General features: G+C 45.8%; 1 protein-coding gene across 5 annotated transcripts in view; it reads right to left on the bottom strand.

Annotated features, from left to right (window-relative positions):
• Positions 1–20,754, bottom strand: part of RPS6KA1 (ribosomal protein S6 kinase A1) — a 67,092-nt gene that overhangs the window by 43,637 nt on the left and 2,701 nt on the right. For 2 of the 5 annotated variants that reach the window (XM_073317374.2, XM_073317377.2), the window contains exon 2: positions 12,875–12,919. The exons of 2 other annotated variants lie outside the window; for them this stretch is intronic. In XM_073317374.2, coding sequence (XP_073173475.1) covers positions 12,875–12,919 — 45 coding nt within the window. Of the gene's footprint in view, positions 1–10,185; positions 10,350–12,874; positions 12,920–20,754 lie in introns of those variants that run through there. One more of the 5 variants, XM_073317373.2, reaches the window with a different exon arrangement.

Below are 20,754 nucleotides of genomic sequence, written 5' to 3'. Positions count from 1 at the left end.
TGTCAAGTTAAGCATGCAGGGCTCAAAGCTAAGATTTTAAATCTGTTAAACATTATAAACTCTCTCTAGCTTCCCAAAATAATGAATTACAAAGTCCTAGCATCATGAGGTCTGCAGTTCTCGGCGTTCCAGGACTCGGAACTGCCATTTGTCTCACGCACCTTACAAGTGCTTTGCACCATGGTGGTGAAGAATCACGGATGTAGAACAGTTAGGGCTACTCTATGCTGGCAGCGCTTTAACGGGCCTTGTGTGGTCACGGCGCAGCACTGGGAGAGCGCTCTCCCAGCACTCTCAAAAAGCCCACCTCAACAGGGGGCGTAGCTCCCAGCGCTGGGGCACTCTTTACACTGGTGCTTTACAGCGCTGCAACTTGCTGCGCTCAAGGGGGTGTTTTTTCACACCCCTTAGCGAGACAGTTGCAGCGCTGTTAATTGCCAGTGTAGACAAGCCCTTAGAATAAAGAACGGTATTATCCCTAAAGATAACCCCTTCTGCTTGGAACATTCCCCAGCCCTTCGCTCCCTGCTATAGATGAAGTAACAGAACACATCTCCTCACATGGAGGGAGGCGGGAGGATGGGAGTAGCAGCTTATTTAGCCCTGCTGGGAGAAATGCAGGCAGAGTTTTTGTCAGGTTTTGTTGCGTTTCCTTCCTAGTCTGAATGCTACTATAAATTACTCCCTAGGATCACAGTCAGTTCCCCTTTGAAATTGCGATCCCAGTCTGTCCTCAAAGCCAGAGCAGTGCCAGCAAAGTTTATCAGGTCAAGAGAACGCAGAAGATGAAGGGCTGAAAGGAGGGGCCTTGCTTTATAGCTCTCTTCTGAGTCTTGCTATGAAGGGAGACAGAGAGAGATGGATGGCTTCTGCGCTGAAACATAGCGCAGGTTTGCGCCAGTGGATAGCTATCAGATAAAGGGAATTTCTTTGGAACACAAAGAGCCAGAGGTGGTTTTTATTTGAATTCATAATTAAAAAGGGAGAGGTTTCAGAATCAGCAATGCCAAGCTAGTTCTGCAAGCAAAATTGCTACAAACACAAGCCTCGCTGGCTGCTGCTAACGTCACTGCATTCCTCATGTGCAAGTCCTGTAAACTGACCCCTATTCAATTATTCATTAAAGTCTGCAGCTCATCTGAGGCCAGCCTTCTCGAGCAGGGATTTTTTTCTTTTTTAATAGCTTTGAGAAACTTCCCATTAAGCAGAGGCCGATCCTTTCAGAGGATGACAGCAAGAGCGCTGGCAGGAATACAGCCAGGCGCCTGTCAGGCACTACAGTTACATTAAATTTAAGACCACTGGATTACTTGGCTGACAAGTAGGGAACAGCCAGTTTAAACAGCAGGCTTTAACTGTGACAGGCTGAAAAAGCAGTGACTAATTAAGAGTCAGGGCACCAATCAGCTCTTGGGCTGGAGTGGCGGGGGCAGATTTCCCGGTAGCAGTGCAGTCAAGGAGATGAGTGTCAGTAAACTACTCCAGTACAGATTACACCCACCCACAGCAGATGCCTTCTGCAGTTCACTCATGTTGGCCCATCTTTGAGCAACTTTTGCCATCCGTCTGCTCTCCATGCCCCAGATCAGCAGCAGACCTTTGCAATTCTTAGAGAAAGCTGCTGCAGCTGTGTCAACAGATTGGGCCTCTGCTTCACGGGGGAGCCTTTAGATTTATTTATTTTTAAAGCCCTCATTTTCAGAGGCCAAGACCAGAGCAGCTATCCAATCTTGGCAAGGATCACACTGCTGGGCATTCCTTGTCAGCAGGATTTATGCTTAGACTGAATTAAAAACCACTTACAATGACAGCATGTTCAGTAGACAAGACTGGGCTTCACTGGCTCAGGTACAGCAGGCCCCTGCCACCTGGGCACCTCTGTATTAGGGATACAGGCCACACCTGTGTTTTTGCCTGATCTTTCAAGTCATGGCCGCCTTGGTGAATTGAGTACCAGTCTGGATTAGGCAACTGATCCTTTACTCTGATGACTAGAAACAGGTGTTTTCTTAATACTCTTAACCTGTATTTTGAAGGAACCTGGCCTAGTCCAACTACAGACCAGTTTTCAGGGGCAACCCCATTTGATGTTCCTGCCATGCAACCACTCTGCATGAGAGGCCGGCCATCTCCAGATAGATGGGCAGCACCAAGCTTGGATTCAGGAGACAAGTGACCATAAAGGGATAGGTGGAGCAGGCTGATTTAAGAAGCATCCTTGGCACTGGTTTAGATGCGCCATCATGGGGCCCAGTGCATGAAGACGTACCCAGGCTGTAATGGAGATGACTGTGAACATAGGCAGCTCCTTGATTCGCGATCAGAGGCTACAAGAGGAACCCCCTTCTGGTTGACCTTGCAGAGCATCAAGCTTGTCCCAGGAGAGACTAGTGCCTGGGAGAAAGAGGCCCATGCAGCACTTGGTTGCTGGATTCAAAGGGAGACAGCACACAGCTCATGGTCAGGATCTCTCTGTCTTTTGTCTGCATCAGCCAGTCACCCAGGTGTGGGTGCACAAAGAGACAGCATTGTTTATAGCATTAGAGACAACCCCCTTTGCCAGGAGCTGTGAAACTCATTCGATCAGATGGGGCATCACAGCTACCAAATGGCTTGTAGTTTATAAGTTGAAAGAGTTACTGGGACACAGTTTAGAGAGGTCTACGCCATAAAGACCAACTGAAACCTCACCCGTAACAGCAGCCTGTCACCCCTGCCCCATGTCCAAAGGGAGGAGCCATGAGACACTGCCATATGTCCTTCTAACATAGGCGAGTGTCTAGGAGTTACTGAAACTTATGGGCCAAACCCTACCTTGAGATATAGCTATGCAGTCCCTCTGACATCAGTGGGGCATCTTGTGCCACAGGCATAAGTGAGGGCAGGGAGTGTCCACAGGACCTCGTCATTTCCATTCCCCTGCATTTCCACCTTGTTCTCCCTCTCATCTATGGGTCTAATCTCTCATCTCTTTCTGCTCCACTGAGACTAGTAAATGAGCCAGAGCAGCATTCCCTGTGTTCTCTCCCCTCCTCTTTAGGCAACTCCCTGTTCCCTCCCTTGAGTAAACCAACTTGCATTCCTGGTCCCTGCAGGGTGGACTGCAGCCTGTGCTCCACCGGACAGCTCGCCTGGACCACCCAGACAACAGGAATTGAGCCCAGCCCTTCTCACTTATTAGATTGGGGAAAGAGGGTCATAATCATCCATCTGAATCTCATTTCAAGGAGCTACAGAGCAGAGCTGGATAGTACCAAGCACAAAGGTTTACACTTGAAATAAAGCCTCTGACTACGCTGGCTTTATCACAAGAGATGCTGCTTCTCCAGAAACCTGGGGTGAACTGATTTTGCTGCAAGGGACGATGCGTTTAGTTAAATGCCTCCTTTATAACGTAAGTCACTCAGCTTGGTGCATCCGGCCCCAAATGGCACTCCACTGCTCAGGGCTGGCCAGCACGAGGTGGCTGTGGTGATGCAGATAAATTAGAAAGCTTTGTGGTATCAGAGAAAAAAGATTTGTGGGGGTGCTGCAATTGTAGACAGAGAATGAATGGGACCTGCAGCTGGGAAAGGGAACACGTAGGCCGAGAGCAGTAACGGTCTTACTGGGCTTATAAGCGGATGGCATTCCCACCCTGCTCTGAACACACACACACTGGTCCAAACACAGCTCTTTCCTGCGGCTTGGTTTTACGAAGGTGGTAAGACAAAGTTCCGCCTAAGCTTTCCCCAGGAATTTTCCCTGCAGGATACCGCTGCCTTCGACAGCCCTTTTTAATGACTCCTACAACGCTGCATCTCTGTGCCAGGTCCACTTCTTCCACCCCACTGCATGCCACCTACTGCTCATTACATCCACTGCTTAAAACAATCCAAGAACAAGATTCAGCTCAAGCACGGAATGAGGTGTGCATACCACAGGAGTGTGGAGGCAGGAACCTAGGCACTTCCAAAGGTCTCTTTTATGGTGTTGAACTAGAACCCCGAGAGGTGTTTACTCATTCACTTCCCGCCTCGTTTTCATGAGGAGCTATCATTATAACCCCGGGATATGCAGATCACCGGCTCAGCTGTAATTCCAGCAGTGGGTATTAGTTTTACTGTCACAGAAGAAGAGTGGGCACAACTTCAGCACTGTAAATCAGCTCTGTTCATTGTGAAATGATTTCACTGATTGGGTCTTGTCGTTAACAGCAAGGCATTATGCATTAATTCTTTAAGAGTATGCAACCTGCCCTTAAGGTGAGCTAGTTAATCAGCGTTTTAATGTATATTCCATCAAAGAAGTTCCATTTTTCCTGTTGAATTTGTTACTTTCTATTCCTGTTAATCAGCTGTGGAATCAGCAGCCGAGCAAGGCAGCTCATTTCTCTGCTCTTTAGATTTTGGAACGGTCAGTTTAGCTGAGAAGTAACAGGATTTACGACCCACGAGGCTAATGCAGACACTGCCAGTTAGTCTAATCCAGTGGCTCTCAACCTTTCCAGACTCCTGTACCCCTTTCAGGAGTCTGATTTGTCTTGTGTATCCCCAAGTTTCACCTCACTTAAAAACTACTTGCTTACAAAATCACACATAAAAATACAGAAGTGTCATACCCACACGATTACCGAAAAATTGCTGACTCTCTCATTCTGTCTGCATGAAATTTCAGTTTACGCTCACTTTGTTAGTGCTTTTTACATAGCCTGTTGTAAAACTAGGCAAATCTCTAGACGAGTTGATGTCCCCCTGGAAGACCCCTGCGTACCGCAAGGGGTACACGTCCCCCTGGTCTATTTAATAAGCCAATAGGGCCCCCAAACCAGCACAACTTTTCTGAGCAAGTTCCTAAGTTCCCTTCTGACATCACAGACGGCTTCTATGCAAGGCAGCCAGTGAGTCATTGTGAGTAGAGATGTTACAAACTCCCTCCTGGTTTAGTCTAGATCAGAGCCCGAGTATCTGCTGTGCACTACACTCCAGCGCCAATACAGAGCCAGTTGGGATTAACCCTTTGTCTGCTTCCCAGAGACCATCACTGGAAAGAGTTCTCTCAATGGGTGGGGGAGGGGAGGGGAGGGGAAGGATGGCGCGGGGGGGGGAGAATGGAGATTACTTATCTGTAACTGGAGGTTCTTTGAGATGCATGGTCCCTAGCTATATTCTGCACATGGGATATGCATGTGTCTCATGCACCCAAGTCCTGAATTTTCTTGCGAACAGCATCCGTTGGCCCACACATATGCCACAGCTCTCCTTGGGCTCCCAAATAAGGGCATAAATCGAGGTCCAAGCTGACGCCTCCCCAGTTTCCCATTCTTACTGTAGTGAAATGAATCCGCAGCAGAGGGGATGGAGCAAGGGTAGTGGAATACAGATCAGGACCACACATCTCGAAGAACCTCCATTTCTTCTTCAAGTGATGGTCCCTCTGTGTATTCCACGCATGGAGATTAGTAAGCAGTAGTCAAACAGATCGGTGCGAGGGCGTAGAAGAGAGAACTGACTGTAGTAGTGTTGTCCCCACATCCATAGGTGCTGACTCCGGGGGTGCTCCAGCACCCACCTGCAGCCAAGCTGCCCCCCTCCCCCCAGCGCTTCCCGCCCGCAACTCCGCTGATCAACTCCTCCCTCTCCCCTCCCAGGGCCTCCTGCACACTGCGGAACAGGAGAGGGAGGAGCAGGGACGGGGTGTGCGGCTGGGAGCGGGAAGAGGTGGGATGGGGGCTTGGGAGAAGGGGTGGAGTGGGGACATAGCCTGGGGTGGAGTGGGGATGGGAAGAGGCGGGGCAGGGGTGGGGGCTTGGAGGAAGGGGTGGAGTTGGGCCGGGCCTGCGGCGGAGGGGAGGGTTGAGCACCCCCCAGGTAGAGAGGAAGTTGGTACCTATGCCCACAGCCAAGAACTGTATCAAGGCGTAATCTCTTGTGAATGTCTGCAAAGTCCTCCAAGTAGCTGCCCTACATATCTCTAGTGTGGGTGTCTCAGAGATGCAGCTGAAGTAGCTTGCCCCCAGTGGAATGAGCCCTTACCTCTTTCTGGGTGGAGGATGCCAGCTAGTTGGTACCAAAAGATAATACAACCAGAGATCCATTTTGAAAATCAGTGTTAATATAGGTTGGCCTCTTGATCACTCTGCTATTAAAACAAATAGTTTAGGTGTCTTTTTAACATCTTTTGTTCTTTGCAGTTAAAAGGCTGAAGCCCTCCGGATGGCCAGAGAATGGAATCTTCTCTCCTCTTCCAAGGCACATGGTTTAGGAAAAAATACAGGTATGTAGATGACCTTACTCATATGAAACTCAAACTACCTTGGGTATGAATCTGGGGTGGGAACTTAGAGAGACTTTTTCTTTATAGAAGGCAGCATATAGTGAGCCTGCCCTATGTGCTCCCCGTTCACTGACTTTTCTGGCCGATGTTATAGCTATCAGAAAAGACACCTTCATGGACAGAGGGGTCAGAGTGCGTGACCAGTGGCTCAAAACAAGAGTCTTAGTGAGAGAAGAGGGGGAAAAAAATGGAGATCCCACTGAAGTGTGAACTTCACCACTGGTGGAAAGGATCTGAGAATCCCCTTCAAAAATCTAGTTGTGACAAAATGCGTGACGAATGTATGGTTATTCATTGGAGGATGGCAAGAGCTGATTGCTACAAAATGTACCCACAGAGAATAAGTAGATACTCCCAGGGATTCCAGTAAAGTTCTGAGACAAATTCCTCTGAGGAACCCAAGCAGAGAAACATTTCCATTTAGCTGAGTAACAGCTTCTCGTACAATCTTTTCTACTTTGGTTAAGGATGGATTGCACCCCCTTGGAACATGAATGTTCTAGATGGGGTTGTGTGACCTTGCCACTGGGTTACATTAGAAATCCAGTAACACTGGGATGTTCATGGGTGGTCACACAGAACTTCAACAGATCTGAGAACCAGAAATGTCTCTGCCAGTTGGGCACAATGAGGATGACTCAAGCTCTGTCTGGGTGGATCTTCCCTAAAACCTGTGGTATCAAAGGAATTGGAGGGGAAAATATATCCCAGGCAACACTTCCACAACGTCAGGAGAACATCTCCCAATGAGTCTTTGCCTGGGGCTGCTCTGGAGCAGTACTGAGGAAGCTTTCTGTTCACCTGTGAGGCAAAAAGCTCCCAAGCAGTTATTCTCCATTGACGGAAGACATCACTGAGAACTGAATCATAAATCTCCCATTCTAGATTTGTGGAAAAGTGTCTGGTCAGGTAGTCCCCTGGGGACCTTTGCGTCCCTGGCAAGTATGCTGCTGACAGGGCTGTGTGACGTTTGATGCACCACTTCCAGAGGATGACTGCCTCTGCACAAAGAGATCTCATTCCCCCTAGCTTGCTTATATAAAATACTGTTGTTGTATCGTCTGGCATTATCTGAACATGTTTGGACTGGATGGGACTGCAGGCCCAATGACTCCCCTAAATTCTAGTAAGTTGATATGCATTCTGGACTCCTGGGGTCCAAATGCCCTGAGCCATATGATTGGCCATGTGCGCACCCCAACCCAAGAGGAAGGCATCGGTAATGATGTTTACCTTCTTCATTGCCTTCTCCATTCTCTTCATTGCCTTCTCAGGGAGGCTGCTGGTGGCTCTTGACCCAGCCTGACTGGCTGGGGAGGAGGGCCATCAGGGGTGGAGTTGCGGTGGCCTGGCCCAGTACTTGGGGGGCGGGGCAGGCAGGCCCCCTCAGAGCTTTTCCTTTCGGGGGTGGGTTCACCTGCCACTCATGGGCGCATGTGGAATACACATAGGGACCATCACTCGAATAAGAACCATAGTTCCAGCCCATGTTGTGTCAAAGGAAATGAAGAGAAAGGAAAAACGGAGGCCTCTCAAATGGCTTTGAAAATACATGTTAACAGGCTGTTAGGGGGTGGTGTTTCATATTCTCTGTGTATATATAAAGTCTGCTGCAGTTTCCACGGTCTGCATCCGATGAAGTGAGCTGTAGCTCACGAAAGCTCATGCTCCAATAAATGGGTTCGTCTCTAAGGTGCCCCAAGTCCTCCTTTTCTTTTTGCGAAGACAGACTAACACGGCTGCTACTCTGAAACCTGCTAGATGTGAGCGTTACTGACCTCATTCCATAAGCAATGAAAGGTCTGTGCCACTGATACAGAACAAGAAAGAAAAAGGTTCCTTCATTCAGCAACCCGTAGGAGTCCTAGACAGTTTATAGAACTCCTTTGCCAGGGCAGCGTTCCATACGTCCATCCTAAAGGTCAACAACAAACGCAGTGGAGCTGAGCAGGAATAGCAATACCAACCGTTTAAGCTTTTACCTACATAATTTCCTTTTTATAAAACTTGCTTGGTTTAGGGTTGGATCCATCTTCTGGCATTGTGGATCTGAACTAATGTTGTCTAACAATTAGACTGCAAGCTTCTTGGAGCCAGGGCAGTTCAAGTCTGTACAGTATCGGGCATGCCAACAGCACTCTGGTAAGCATGACTCTGCTTTGGGCTCATGCTCATTTATACTGTATGGGGTTTGTCATCTGCAGCCTGTGGGTTCCTTATAAGGAGGATCTGAAAGGTTGGACTATTAGTTCAGATTTCATTGCTTCTCCTGAAGAGAGTCACGCTACCTTTCCCCAAGACTATTACTGAGTGCGAAGCAGGTCTGGACTTAGAAGTCAATAGACGTAACTCCTCCCATCCCCAGCGTAGTTGCAGGCGCTGCCAAGGTGCTCACAGAGCAGGAGTGAGGAACAATGCTTGCACAGACTTGTGACGGCAAGACTTTACGGAGTCCCACCTTCAAGAACACAAGAGTCATCATAATATGGTTCTTTTCAGAATGTAGGGCTCAATGCCAAGGACAGTGGTGTTACAATTACACTCACACTCATACAGTTAATCATTCCAACTGCATCTATCTGTGTCCCACTGAAAGAGACTGACCCACACCAGAGAGTGTCGAGACTGGTCCCAATAAGGCTGTCAAGCGTACTCTCAGAATGCACATTGCCCTACAACATCCACAATGCCGCTGTTGTACATAGCGGCAGTTCTTAGCATAATGCTTTCATACAAGGATCACAAGAAACTTTGCAAGCAGTAACACCCCCCCACACACACGAATTATCCCCATTTTACAGATGGGGAACTAAGGCACAGTGACTTGCCCAAGACCACGTGGCAAGTCAGTGCCAGAGCTGAGACTAGAACCCAGCAGTTCTGACTCCCAGCCTTGTCCACTAGCTTTTACCGTGCTTCATGTCTGACAGCGAAGAGGTAGCACGTGCAACATCACACCACCACCACAGTCCCTTATGGGAGTGGGAGGAAAACTACCTACTGGTAGCATAAGATTTAGAGAGAATCCAGCGAGGTCCCTAGCTGGTTCTTTTAGATGGACATCAACGGGTTCCTAGAGCGCGAACCTTCACTCACTGCACAACAAAAAGTACATTTTGGCTAACATGTGGGGATAGAGGGAGTGGAGGGCTGCACTACATGTGGGTGCTGAGTAATGCTCGTTATCTGCTGATCTCACTGATGAAGGCTATTTTTAGGTGAGATGGCAGAATTAGGCTATGTCTACAATACCACTTTTGTTGGTATAACTTCTGTCACAAGGGATGCAAAAAACTACACCCATGAGCAACGTAAGTTACACCGATAGAAGCACCAGTGTGGACAGTGCTATGTCGGTGGGAGACGCTCTCCTGCTGAGCCACTCCTCGGGGGGTGGTTTAGGTCGGTGGGAGCACTGCCTCGGTACAGCTGTGCTGCTGTAGCTGTCTGGTGTAGCCTTGACCTTAGTTGTAAGAGGGTAGTGAATAAACCCCACAAACAAAAATGATGGGGGGGAGGGATAGCTCAGTGGTTTGAGCATTGGCCTGCTAAACCCAGGGTTGTGAGTTCAATCCTTGAGGGGGCCATTTAGGGATCTGGGGCAAAAATTGGGGATTGGTCCTGCTTTGAGCAGGGAGTTGGACTAGATGACCTCCTGAGGTTCCTTCCAACCCTGATAGTCTATGATTCTATGAACAAGGGGTTTACTCTTACAACTATTCCAAACACGGCCATAGCAGATCAGAAAGCCATGCAACAGAGGCAAAGAGGAATTTTTCTTAACTTAATTTTTCTTTCTGACTGTAAAGGTGCAACCACCAGTTCTACAAATGCAGCAAGCAACTGCTGACAATCTGACCTCAAACTAACCGGTTCAGTGATCTGAAAACATGAAGCAAGATAGCCTTGGAGATTTTTCTGCTGATATCCAGGCCTGCCAGAATTGGTTGAGCTGGTTACAGGGTATTTCAGAGTTAGCCGTTCCATTTCAGAGAAAAGGAGTTTAAGCAGGGACTTCCTTTGCATGTACTTCTGCTTGAAAACATCAGTTGTTCTACTTTTTTACAAGACAAATAAGGGGTTATTATTCCAAACAGATATTTCACAAATTATGTTACTGAAGCCCTGGATAGGGATGGGAAGGCTTTTGTTAGCCATGTGTAGTAGTTTATTGTCAGTGTAACTGACACGGAGGCCATGGCAAATTTAGAAAGGCTCAAAGAATAGTCACTCAGTGGCTCAAACAAGACACTAGCCTTCAGGACTCCTGGGCTCCCTTCCCAGCTGCCACCAACTTGCTGTGAGCACTTGGGCAAGACACTTAATTTTACTCTGCCTCAGAGTTCCCCACTTGTAAAGTGGTAGCCACCTCTTAGCCTCATGAAGGGGAAGGAGATTTAATGACGAGGTGCTTGCACAGCCTGTAGAGAAAATGTTAGCTAGCCTCTCTCAGACTGGAACAGAAGTCCCACCGCATCACTTTCTATAGAGCTGAGTCTCAAGCAGGATCAGCTGGGCTGTCTTCCCACGTAAGATCACCGTATTAAAAGGAATCCCAGATTTTTAAAGACTACTTGAGGTAGCAAGTGCTGCTGTGTACCTCAGGAGAAGAGCTCAGCAAAGTGCTTGAAGATCAAAGAGGCAAGTCCCACAATGAGCCTCAGCGAGACAGTGGGAATCCAGCCAGGGGAGGCAGCACGTCTGGCAGGGAAGGAAGGGCCAGCTGTATTCTCAATGCAGAGAGGTGCACATCATCACTGATCTTGAGATGCCTGGTCCTGTGTCAGCATCAGGCTCTACATGCTACTTTTATACCACTAAGATGACACCCCTAAAATCAGACTGGCAAGTTGAAGATCAGAGACCCAAAATAGTCAGGAATAGGTCAATATACTAATGTGAATAATCTAAGCACTATACCCAGATGTACAGACACTCTTTTCTCAGCCTATGTATTATATAATTTAACATTAGCGTTATTAAAAGCCAGGGCACAAGTCTGGAGAAGAGAATTGGCTTACAAGAATTGGTTCTTTTGGCATCAACCCCTAGACAGGCAAGACAATTGCTATTCCATTCAAACTTCTTTAAATGGCACAAAATTAAATCTAAGGAAGTGGGAAACTAACTTGCTGGAACACAATCAAAATCAACCTCCAGGGCCAACAGAAAGGAAAGAAAAATCCATGGAGCTGCAGGCTAAAATGCGGTGTCAGACTGAAGACTCCTTCCAGGATACACATCAGATACCAAGGGTAACTCCTGATTAGGAGAGAATGTGTTGAATGAACTCTGATGAACAATCCATTCATCATGACTTGTGATAGGTGTTGCATATTCCACAGGGCCTTTCTCCACAGCCATAATATTAGCATATTGGAAAACTACATTTTAAATACTCATCTACCCATACTGAAGGGCTTATGCCTTCAGGGTCCCAATCAGACAGCCATTATTCCCCACTCCTCAGCATGACCATCCTTGTGCAGCAGGTAGAGAAACAAGGCAGAAGCACTAGTGCAGGTTAGGGTTAGATTAACAGCAAGTTGCAAGATGTTCCTGTAGGCTAAGAGGCAGACCTTCAGTTTGAATTTCATTTCTCCTACTAGATGCTAGTTCATCTCAGGGAAAACACATCCCTGAAATCAAATTCTTCAACACTATACAGCTCACATTTAGACTAGAAAGCGCATTAGGCCTCCAGAGCAGAAGGATGAGCCCATGGTTAGGGTGCTAGCCTAAGAGGAGGTAAAATTCCCTCCTCTGTCCCTGACTTCCTGTGTGACCTTGGGCAAATCCTAGCCTGTCTGTGCCTCAGTTCCCCATTTGTACAATGGGGACAATAGCACCTACCTTAGCCCCGCCTTGCAGGGGTAGGAAAGGGGATGTAGAAATCACTAGTATGTTGCAAGGATAAATAAACTAAAAACTGTGAAGCACCCAGGTACTATGGTAACAGAGGCCATATACCCAAGAGATAAAGACTAGGTGTAGGGGGAAATACTTTGCACCTGCAACCCCTTTTTTTGGAGAACCTCAAGACAGTTGCACTGACAGTCAAGTCTCACAATATGCTGTGGATTTCTATTAACCTTTCCAGAGATGGGGAAATGGAAGCAGAAAGGTAAAGAGACTTGCCTAAGGTCACAGGGCAAGTCAGTATCAGAGCCACCAACCAATCCCAGGAGTCCAGACTGCTAGTCCTCTGCTCTAACCAGTGAGCCCACTTCCAGTGCATTTTGCAGCACCTCCATTGGGAGGAGAGTGATTGAGGAGATTCAAGATGCTGGTTTGGTGAAATTGTCTATGCAAATCTAGGGGAAAGTGAGAAGGCAAGGATGGGGCATGACACAGACATTCAACCCTTCCCCTCCCTCCCTCCTTCTACCTGCAGTTAGCAACAGAGCAGCTGATTTTAAACCATCCCCTCTCCACGCCCCATAAAATGAAGGATTACTCAGTTGGCTCTGGACGAAAGGTCAGACATAGCAGTGTAATGTACAGCTTTGATGAATGTTTCCGAGACTTGAAGATGCTACATTTGTTTTTGTTTTTTTACCTTTGATGGATGTCTCCCACCTTCTTCTGGTGCAACCTGCCCATTCTGCAAAATGCAAAGAAGAATCCACTGTTAGCAAAACGCCAGGCACTATGAAAATGCCATTTTGGAGAGGGGCAGTCAAGTTTCCTGAATAGACTTTTTATACTAGGCTAGAAGGTGATGAAACCTCCAGAAGTTGTTTGGGCCAGATTTATAAAAGACACAGCACAATTGATTTATAAGACACACATCAGATATACAAGGCAAGTGGAGATGGTCAAAAACCCCTGACATTTCAACTGAAAGAGACCTGGTATAATCAGCACCATTTTGGAACTCAGCCAGGTGCGCCAAGGGAGTGTGATTTATGCACGCTTGCTGTTCTGTGAACATTGGCTGGTGGGGGCGTAGGTTAAAGGAGAGGGAGAGCTGCGTCAGCTTCACACTCTTGTATTAGCAGGAAAAGCTACACGCTGAGATGGATGTGTATGTTACACTTTGCATTGAATGAATCCCAGATCGGAAGTTACAATTTTACTACCAATACCCATTTTAAGATGGGCTTATACTTGATATCATTTACATCACTGCTGACAGTGCCCCAGGACCTTCTGCATCAACTGCTTGGCTTGAGGTTGCATTTGGCCCTTTGTATTCAATAAATACTATCTTGCTAGCCAAACTTCTATTGCTGGAATAGGCAGTGAAGTCCTGAAAGCAGTGTCAAATTCAGCAAGATGGCAGCCCAGAAGGAGCAAGCAGACTTGGAGGTAAAGATAGGTGGGAGATATTTGCTTAGATATAGATATCTGATATTTAGCAGAGTTGCAAGAACACTCCGTAAAAATCCTTCCCCTGTAAAACCAATTTACCTGTGTTTATTAATAAACTTAGCTGAGAAGTGAGGTGAAAGAATTTGAGAAATCTACTTGCCTCATCTCTGTTTATGCTCTTTATTTTTTTTTGCATCTCAACTTGAGCAACGAAAGACAATAAAATTAAAACAATGAGGAGTCTGGTGGCACTTTAAAGACTAACAGATTAATTTGGGCATAAACTTTCATGGGTAAAAACCCACTTCACCCGCATGTTCTAAGCACTGTAATGTCGGAGTTATAAACATTGTAGAGTGGGAGGGGCTTAGATCAACTTTTGTTAGGATTAAGTGTTTTTGTTTTTCCGAGACTGGTGTCAAGCTTTCATAACACTTTTAACAAGAAATGATGTTTTGGCCCTGTTTAATCCATGCCCTTTTAAAACAAGGCAGAGAAAACTTGCATTTATTGACCCCGGTATGACAGCTTTTGGAGTGTGACACTAACAAAGTCTCACTTTAACATTACAGGGATTCAGTTTCTACCATAGCTTACTGGTGCTCCACATTTGTCTTGAAGAATACACACACAATTAAATATATTTCTGAACTTCATGCGTACCACCTGGTGGCTAACTCATGATAAAGAGTTTAGCATAGGGAGGAGTTGGCAGACTCAGCTCTTCACATACAAGTTTATTCTTCAAAGATAAGCACAGTGGAAAACAGCTGGTAGTCTCCAAGGTTTTTTTTAAGATGAAAATTTTTATTCATATCCTTAACAGAACAACAAAAGTTTATGATCTTGGTCTCTCCTTCTTGCCTTTGTACAAAGCTAAGAGGGAAACACTGGCTACTTTGACAACCTTGAAAACTCCAGGAATATCACCAACAGGGGATCCCCCTTTCTCTGAGAGCTATGCCCCAAGCAATACATTGCATGTGTGAATTTAGAGCTACTACAATTCACAGCATGGCCACATCAGTTACAGAAGAGAGCGAACCCCTGCCTGCTAGACTGACATTAGCCCCGCAATATTTACACCTATAGGGCACAATTCTGATCTCACACCAGTGTAGTTCCAGTTGCTTCCAGTTTACCCTAGAGAGAGATCAGTCTCAACCTGTAGTACAACCAGTTGCTTCTCTAAAGTGTGGACTTAAGCGCATGCTTAAAGCTATTGACTTCAATGGGGAAAATCAAGCATGTACCTAAGAGCTTCCGGGAATAGGGATTACTCAGTTTGGGTTTGTGGAAGTGACCTTGGCACCCTTGCCACATTCCTTGGCCTGAGCAGCTCAGGTAAGCAACGTAAGAGAACACAAGAGCTGCCATACTGGGTCAGACCATACTCCATCTTGCCCACTATCCTGCGTGGGACAGTGGCCAGTTCCAGGGTTTCAGGGAGTATTCAGAACAGGGCAATTACAGAGTGATCCACCCATCTTCCGCTCCTGGTTTCTGGCAGTCAGAGGCGTAGGGTTGCCCTGAGCATGGGGTTGTGTCCCCAGCCATTGATGGGCCTATCCACCATGAACTTATCTAATTCTTTTTTGAACCCAGTTATACTTTTGGCCATCACAACACCCCATGGTAATGAGTTCCACGGGTTAGTTGTGCATTGTGTGAAAAAGTACTACGAGTTTGCATTAAACCTGCTGCCTGCTAATTTCATCAGGTGACCCCTGGTTTTTGAATTGTGTGAAATACACCTCAGTCTGGCCCATGCAGTCCAGTCTGATAAAACTGGTTCCCCTAGGCCAGTGGTTCTTAACCTTTACTGCAGCCTTTACTGCGTGCACCCGAGGTTAAGAACCACTGCCCTAGGCTGAAGCCAGCTCATTTGTCCTAGACTGCTTCCTTCTGAATAGACAACCATCCAGATTAACGACTCCCGACTGCTTTAGACACAAGGATTTCTCTTGGCACCTCCTGGAATTCCAGTTCAAGATGGAGGTAAAACACAACATGACGGCCCAGCGCCATTTACAGTCAAAATGGCATTCACAAATGGAGTTTGTCGTTTGATACAGATTCATGCGGACATATACTCATCAGTCACATCCACCAGTTATCCATGCAGCACCCAAAAAAGCATGGTTAGAGGTGGTTTAAGGACTTAGGGCCAGATTCCCAAAGGTATCAGAGCTGCTTGTTCTAACTCAGCCACTTAGAAAGGACCAAACCACGTTGTGTTTCCTCTCATACACTTGCGCAATTTAAAGAATCAGAAGTATTTGCAACCATAAGCGGCCAGAGGAAAATAATGGTACCACTACAGAACCCAACCAGCAGAAGTGTTTCCAAGAGATCACAGACGTATTGTTTAGGAGAAGCTGTCAGTGGCTTTAGCCTACAAAGAATATTTAAGAAATGAAGTAAGATCCTTTCCTTGCATAGAGAAGGGTGCCTCCTTGCTCTCACTAGTGTGGAAGGGCTGGAAGCATGCTCATGTTTATTGGCTCAGCTGTTTCTGATAGACAATTCATACATCACTGCTCATTAAAAATGCAGCTTTGTAAGGGTCGTTTATGTATTTAAAAAATAAGTCTGACAAGAGGTGGAATGCCCATTTTAAGTTGAGGAAGTTCACATTTAAATTAGCAGCCACTCAGAGGCTACTAGAGACACATGCCAGGAGAGTGAACCGAGCTTCACGTGGGCCAAACTCTGCTTTCATTTGCACCCAGGCAATCCACAGAAACTGAAAACAGACTTTGGCCAATCTGAAACTCAGACGCCCTTAAATAGCCTCAGGAGGAGACACAAGGAGGTGAGGGGCAGTGGTTCTCAACCAGGGGTATGTGTACCCCTGGGGGTACGCAGAGGTCTTCCAGGGGGTACATCAACTCATCTAGATACTTGCCTACTTTTACAACAGGCTACATAAAAAGCAATAGCCAAGTCAGTACAAACTAAAATTTCATACAGAATGACTTGTTTATACTGCTCTATACACTGAAATGTAAGTACAAGATTTATATTCCAATTAAATTTGATAATTATATGGTAAAAGTGAGAAAGTCAGCAATTTTTCAGTAACAGTGTGCTGTGACTCTTGTATTTTTATGTCTGATTGCATAAGCAGGTAGTTAGGGGAGGTGAAACTTGGGGTACGCAAGACAAGTCAGACTCCCGAAAGGGGTACAGTAGCCTGGAAAGGTTGAGGGCCACTGACACAGGGCACACGCACTGCCCCCCCAGGTACTGGTATACCAAGTTGTCCACAAGCACACCTAAGTGGAACACACATCCACAACCACTTGGAGAAGAACATCTCTTTCTCGACCGCATAGAAGGAAGAAAGCAAGAGACTGTGGGTAAGGCACGTGACACCTGAGTCTGCTACAGCTTTCCTTGGGCTTTGAGATCTTTGGACGGAAGGGACTATTGAAGCACAAGATTTCAAAGCACCGAGTGAGCTGTAACTGTAACCAAAAGGGATCATCGTCTATCCCAGCAGCATCTCCCCCTTTCACCCTATTGCCTCTTCCCGCTTCCTAAGCATTTGGCACGTACCCTTAAGTGCCACATTTCACGGACTTCCTCCCGTGAAGGAGCACGTGTTCTGCTGAAAGCTCTTTGTGAGGGACTGTAATCCTGCCTGGGAGCGGTAGGGATGCTTGGAAAAATCAAAACAAAGCACGCATTCCAGGGGGTGCTTTGCCCACATATACGTGCTTCCACCGGGAACCAAATCCATCCAACCAATGAGTCACTTTTCGAACTGCTGTACAACTTAGCATTGCTGGAAGAAGCCTGCACACTTTGAGCCAAGACTCTTCCCCCCCCCTCCCCCCAAAGAAAAAACCCTTTACCGCCTCACCTGGTGGTTTCCGTTTAGATCTCTGTGACCCATCTGGAGTTATGTACATATCTCTGTCCTGACACGTAAAGCAGTCACCTCCCCAGGTAACATGCTGCGTTTAATGCTTTATAAATACACCTGAGCAAATCTGTGGGTTTTTCAGCTTCATCTTTTTGTCTTGTAAGAAGCCTTTCAAGGCTCCATCTTACATTCTTGTACGTACACAGCTAACCAGCTATACGTGGCACAACCAAAGAATCTATGGCAGCAAACTGTTCTCTTGCTTCCAAACATAAGGCTGCATGAGTGCCCCACCCCTACGGTGACTCAGAAGAGAGCAATGCTGATGAGAGTGCCATAGGTACTGACCAGGCAATGCCGGCTCCAAGCATGCCATTGTATGAGACTTGGCTGTAGAACCTGGAGCGTTGTATATTAACAAGGGGCTGACACTGACTGGCCAGGAAGAGCAGTTCAAGCTACAGAAACTGCAGCTCACAGGCATCTCTGTTGGGAGTCAGCAGTCTGTCCACTCAACTTTTCCAGCAAGCTTTGCTCTGTCTCTTTGCTCAGAGCTTTGCTCTGCCTTTTAGCTGTCACTTGCTCCAGAAATATCTGAGTGCATCACTTTCAGAAACAAGCTTTGCAACCTTTCATACACAGACTTTAACACCATAGGGATGTGTGTCCAATACAATCATCTATTAAGAAGGCAAATGTATATGGTTACATAACTCTCACCTAAGGCTGCACTTGGAGATGTTTATCTTAGGACATCTTGCTTTTTAAATACCTTTAATTCTACATAATCCTTATCACAGCCAGAAAGCAATTGCCAGAACTGAACACGGTAGCCATGGCTGCTCTGAATCAGAGAAGCAGGAAGAACTCCTCCCCCTTGGGTCATAAGAGAATGAGCTTCATTTTTACATTGCTACTAGGACACTCAAGACATATTTTCTAACGAGAGTGTTCAGCAAAAGTCGAGCCTTGGACTACTGATAGATCTGCTATTTAGATACCCTGGTGCTATTTCTAAAGCTTTAAATTGCAACTAGTCACTATTCAGATGGCCATAAAATATAACTAGACTAGGCAGAACTGGAAGTTTTAAAAATAATTTCAATGGATAATATTGATTCTTTTAAAGCATTTTTTCAGTTATTGATTTAAATTTTTACAGTTGCATCAAATTATGGGGTGGGGGAAGTCAGATGATAATTTGATGACAGTAGATGTTGAGATTCAAAAAGTTAGAGCTTTATAAGCAATAAAGCATAAATTGTCAATATCACATGTCAAAATATACCAAGTAAATATCCTTAAACTAAGTTCTCTAGAAGAATTTCTTATTTTGCCTAGCTGTAAATATAGATTACTATACTATTGATGGAAATATTTTTTCATCCGTTTATGTTTGTATGGTGAAATTAATGTTTATCGACATTTACCTATAAAAATCTAATCCTTCCATGCCTAAACATAACTAGAACATTGCATATCCAGAAAGAAGCTTCCCCACTCACTTCTATGAATGGTGAAACATTAAGTGCTGATGTACAAAATCCCAACATACTCTCTCTCTAATGAGAATCAAACCCTTCGTTCAAAAGTCTTTGGTACTTTGATATGCAAACTGTTTTGTTGCTAATTTTCTTTTAAATGGAACTTGAGCGTCTTTGCTGATTGTGGTTCCAGGAAGGAAAACGCCACAAAATAAAAAAACACCCCACACAACACTGCATAGCCCAGATGACAGACTGATGAATTGGCTGTGTGATGCTGGAGAAACGTATTAACATAGAATTGAGATCACATAGCTTCCTTCTTTATCTGATCACTGCTGTATGTAACGTTCAACTAAGATATTCACAAGAGACAAGTTAGCCATAGAGAACTTTTGCTAGTAGAAAGAGGATGACATATTTATAATGGGCAAAATAATTCCAGTTTGAAGTGACTGTCAGTTAGGTTGCTGTATATTTGCCTAATGAAACAAGAGTTTAGAGAAAAGCATTGCCTAGAAATTGCTTGTCATTACTATGACAATTAAGTCACTCAGATTCATTTTCTACTGCTTGCACTTTACTTCACCCACATTTGCTCATTATGTAAGCAACATTCTGATCAATGCAGAGAGCAGAAGAGGGACTGAAATATTTGTGAGGCTGAGTATTAGGTGCCCAGGACTCAAGTGTATCCCTTCTTGCCTCCTGCAGTGCATTGGTCTCACACACACTCCCATGCATGCCCCACCTTCTTCACTTGAGATTGCTGCGACAAACAGAGCCAACTATGACCAGTCTCAAAAAAAAAAAAAGAAAAAAAAAAAGAAAGATTACTAATGCTGATGGAGCATGAAAAAAACCAATAGGTTGGATTCCTCCATGCACACTGCGATAACCCCTCTGATCCATGACTCAGAAAGCAAAGGTTTATGGAAGCCCATTTAAGAGCTTTGTGGCAAGGATCCCAGAGTAATTTACGTAACTGACGTTCCAGAATCGTCTCGCTATGTTACCCTTCACAGGAAGGGCCAGCAGACTCTCACCACCCTTTAATAACCTTCGAAGCCATGAGGTGCTAATAACCTGCTGGTCTCACTGATTTTCTTTGGGGTTGTGGATGCTCAGCACCCCAAAGAGGGGAGGGAAAGGAAGGGGTGCGTGGGGGGGGAAGGTGACAGGAAAAAAGCCAGGCCTTTGAGACTTAAATCAGGCTGCTAATGAGGCAGTAGGTGAGAACACATTAGTTCATGATGACAGGTTTCAGAGGAGCAGCCGTGTTAGTCTGTATCCGCAAAAAGAACAGGAGGACTTGTGGCACCTTAGAGACTAACAAATTTATTTGAGCATAAGCTTTCGTGAGCTACAGCCCACTTCATTGGATGCATCTGATGAAGTGAGCTGTAGCTCATGAAAGCTTATGCTCAAATAAATTTGTTAGCCTCCAAGGTGCCACAAGTCCTCCTTTCCTATTAGTTCATTCATTTACTCATTCTCCTGATGTTAGAAACAAACTTCAGAGACAGGACTGATTTCCGAACATACTGGACACCTGAACTCCACCACAAACAAAAAAACCCCAAGACATCCGTTTCAGGTCAGCACGATATCTCTAGTAACGTTGACACCATCAGCAGACGGGCATGCAGCACACAAAAGCGCAGTTGGCCATAGGATTAGGCAGTAAATCCCAGTCCTGCCACCAGCATTTCATGTCATTGACACTGGCATTAATTTTTCCTCCTGTTAGAGTTTCCTTTTGGGTAATCA

The sequence above is a fragment of the Lepidochelys kempii genome, chromosome 19 (genome assembly GCF_965140285.1).
Source record: "Lepidochelys kempii isolate rLepKem1 chromosome 19, rLepKem1.hap1, whole genome shotgun sequence".
NCBI classification, from domain to species: Eukaryota; Metazoa; Chordata; order Testudines; family Cheloniidae; genus Lepidochelys; species Lepidochelys kempii.
This window is presented reverse-complemented; position numbering and strand designations above follow the sequence as displayed.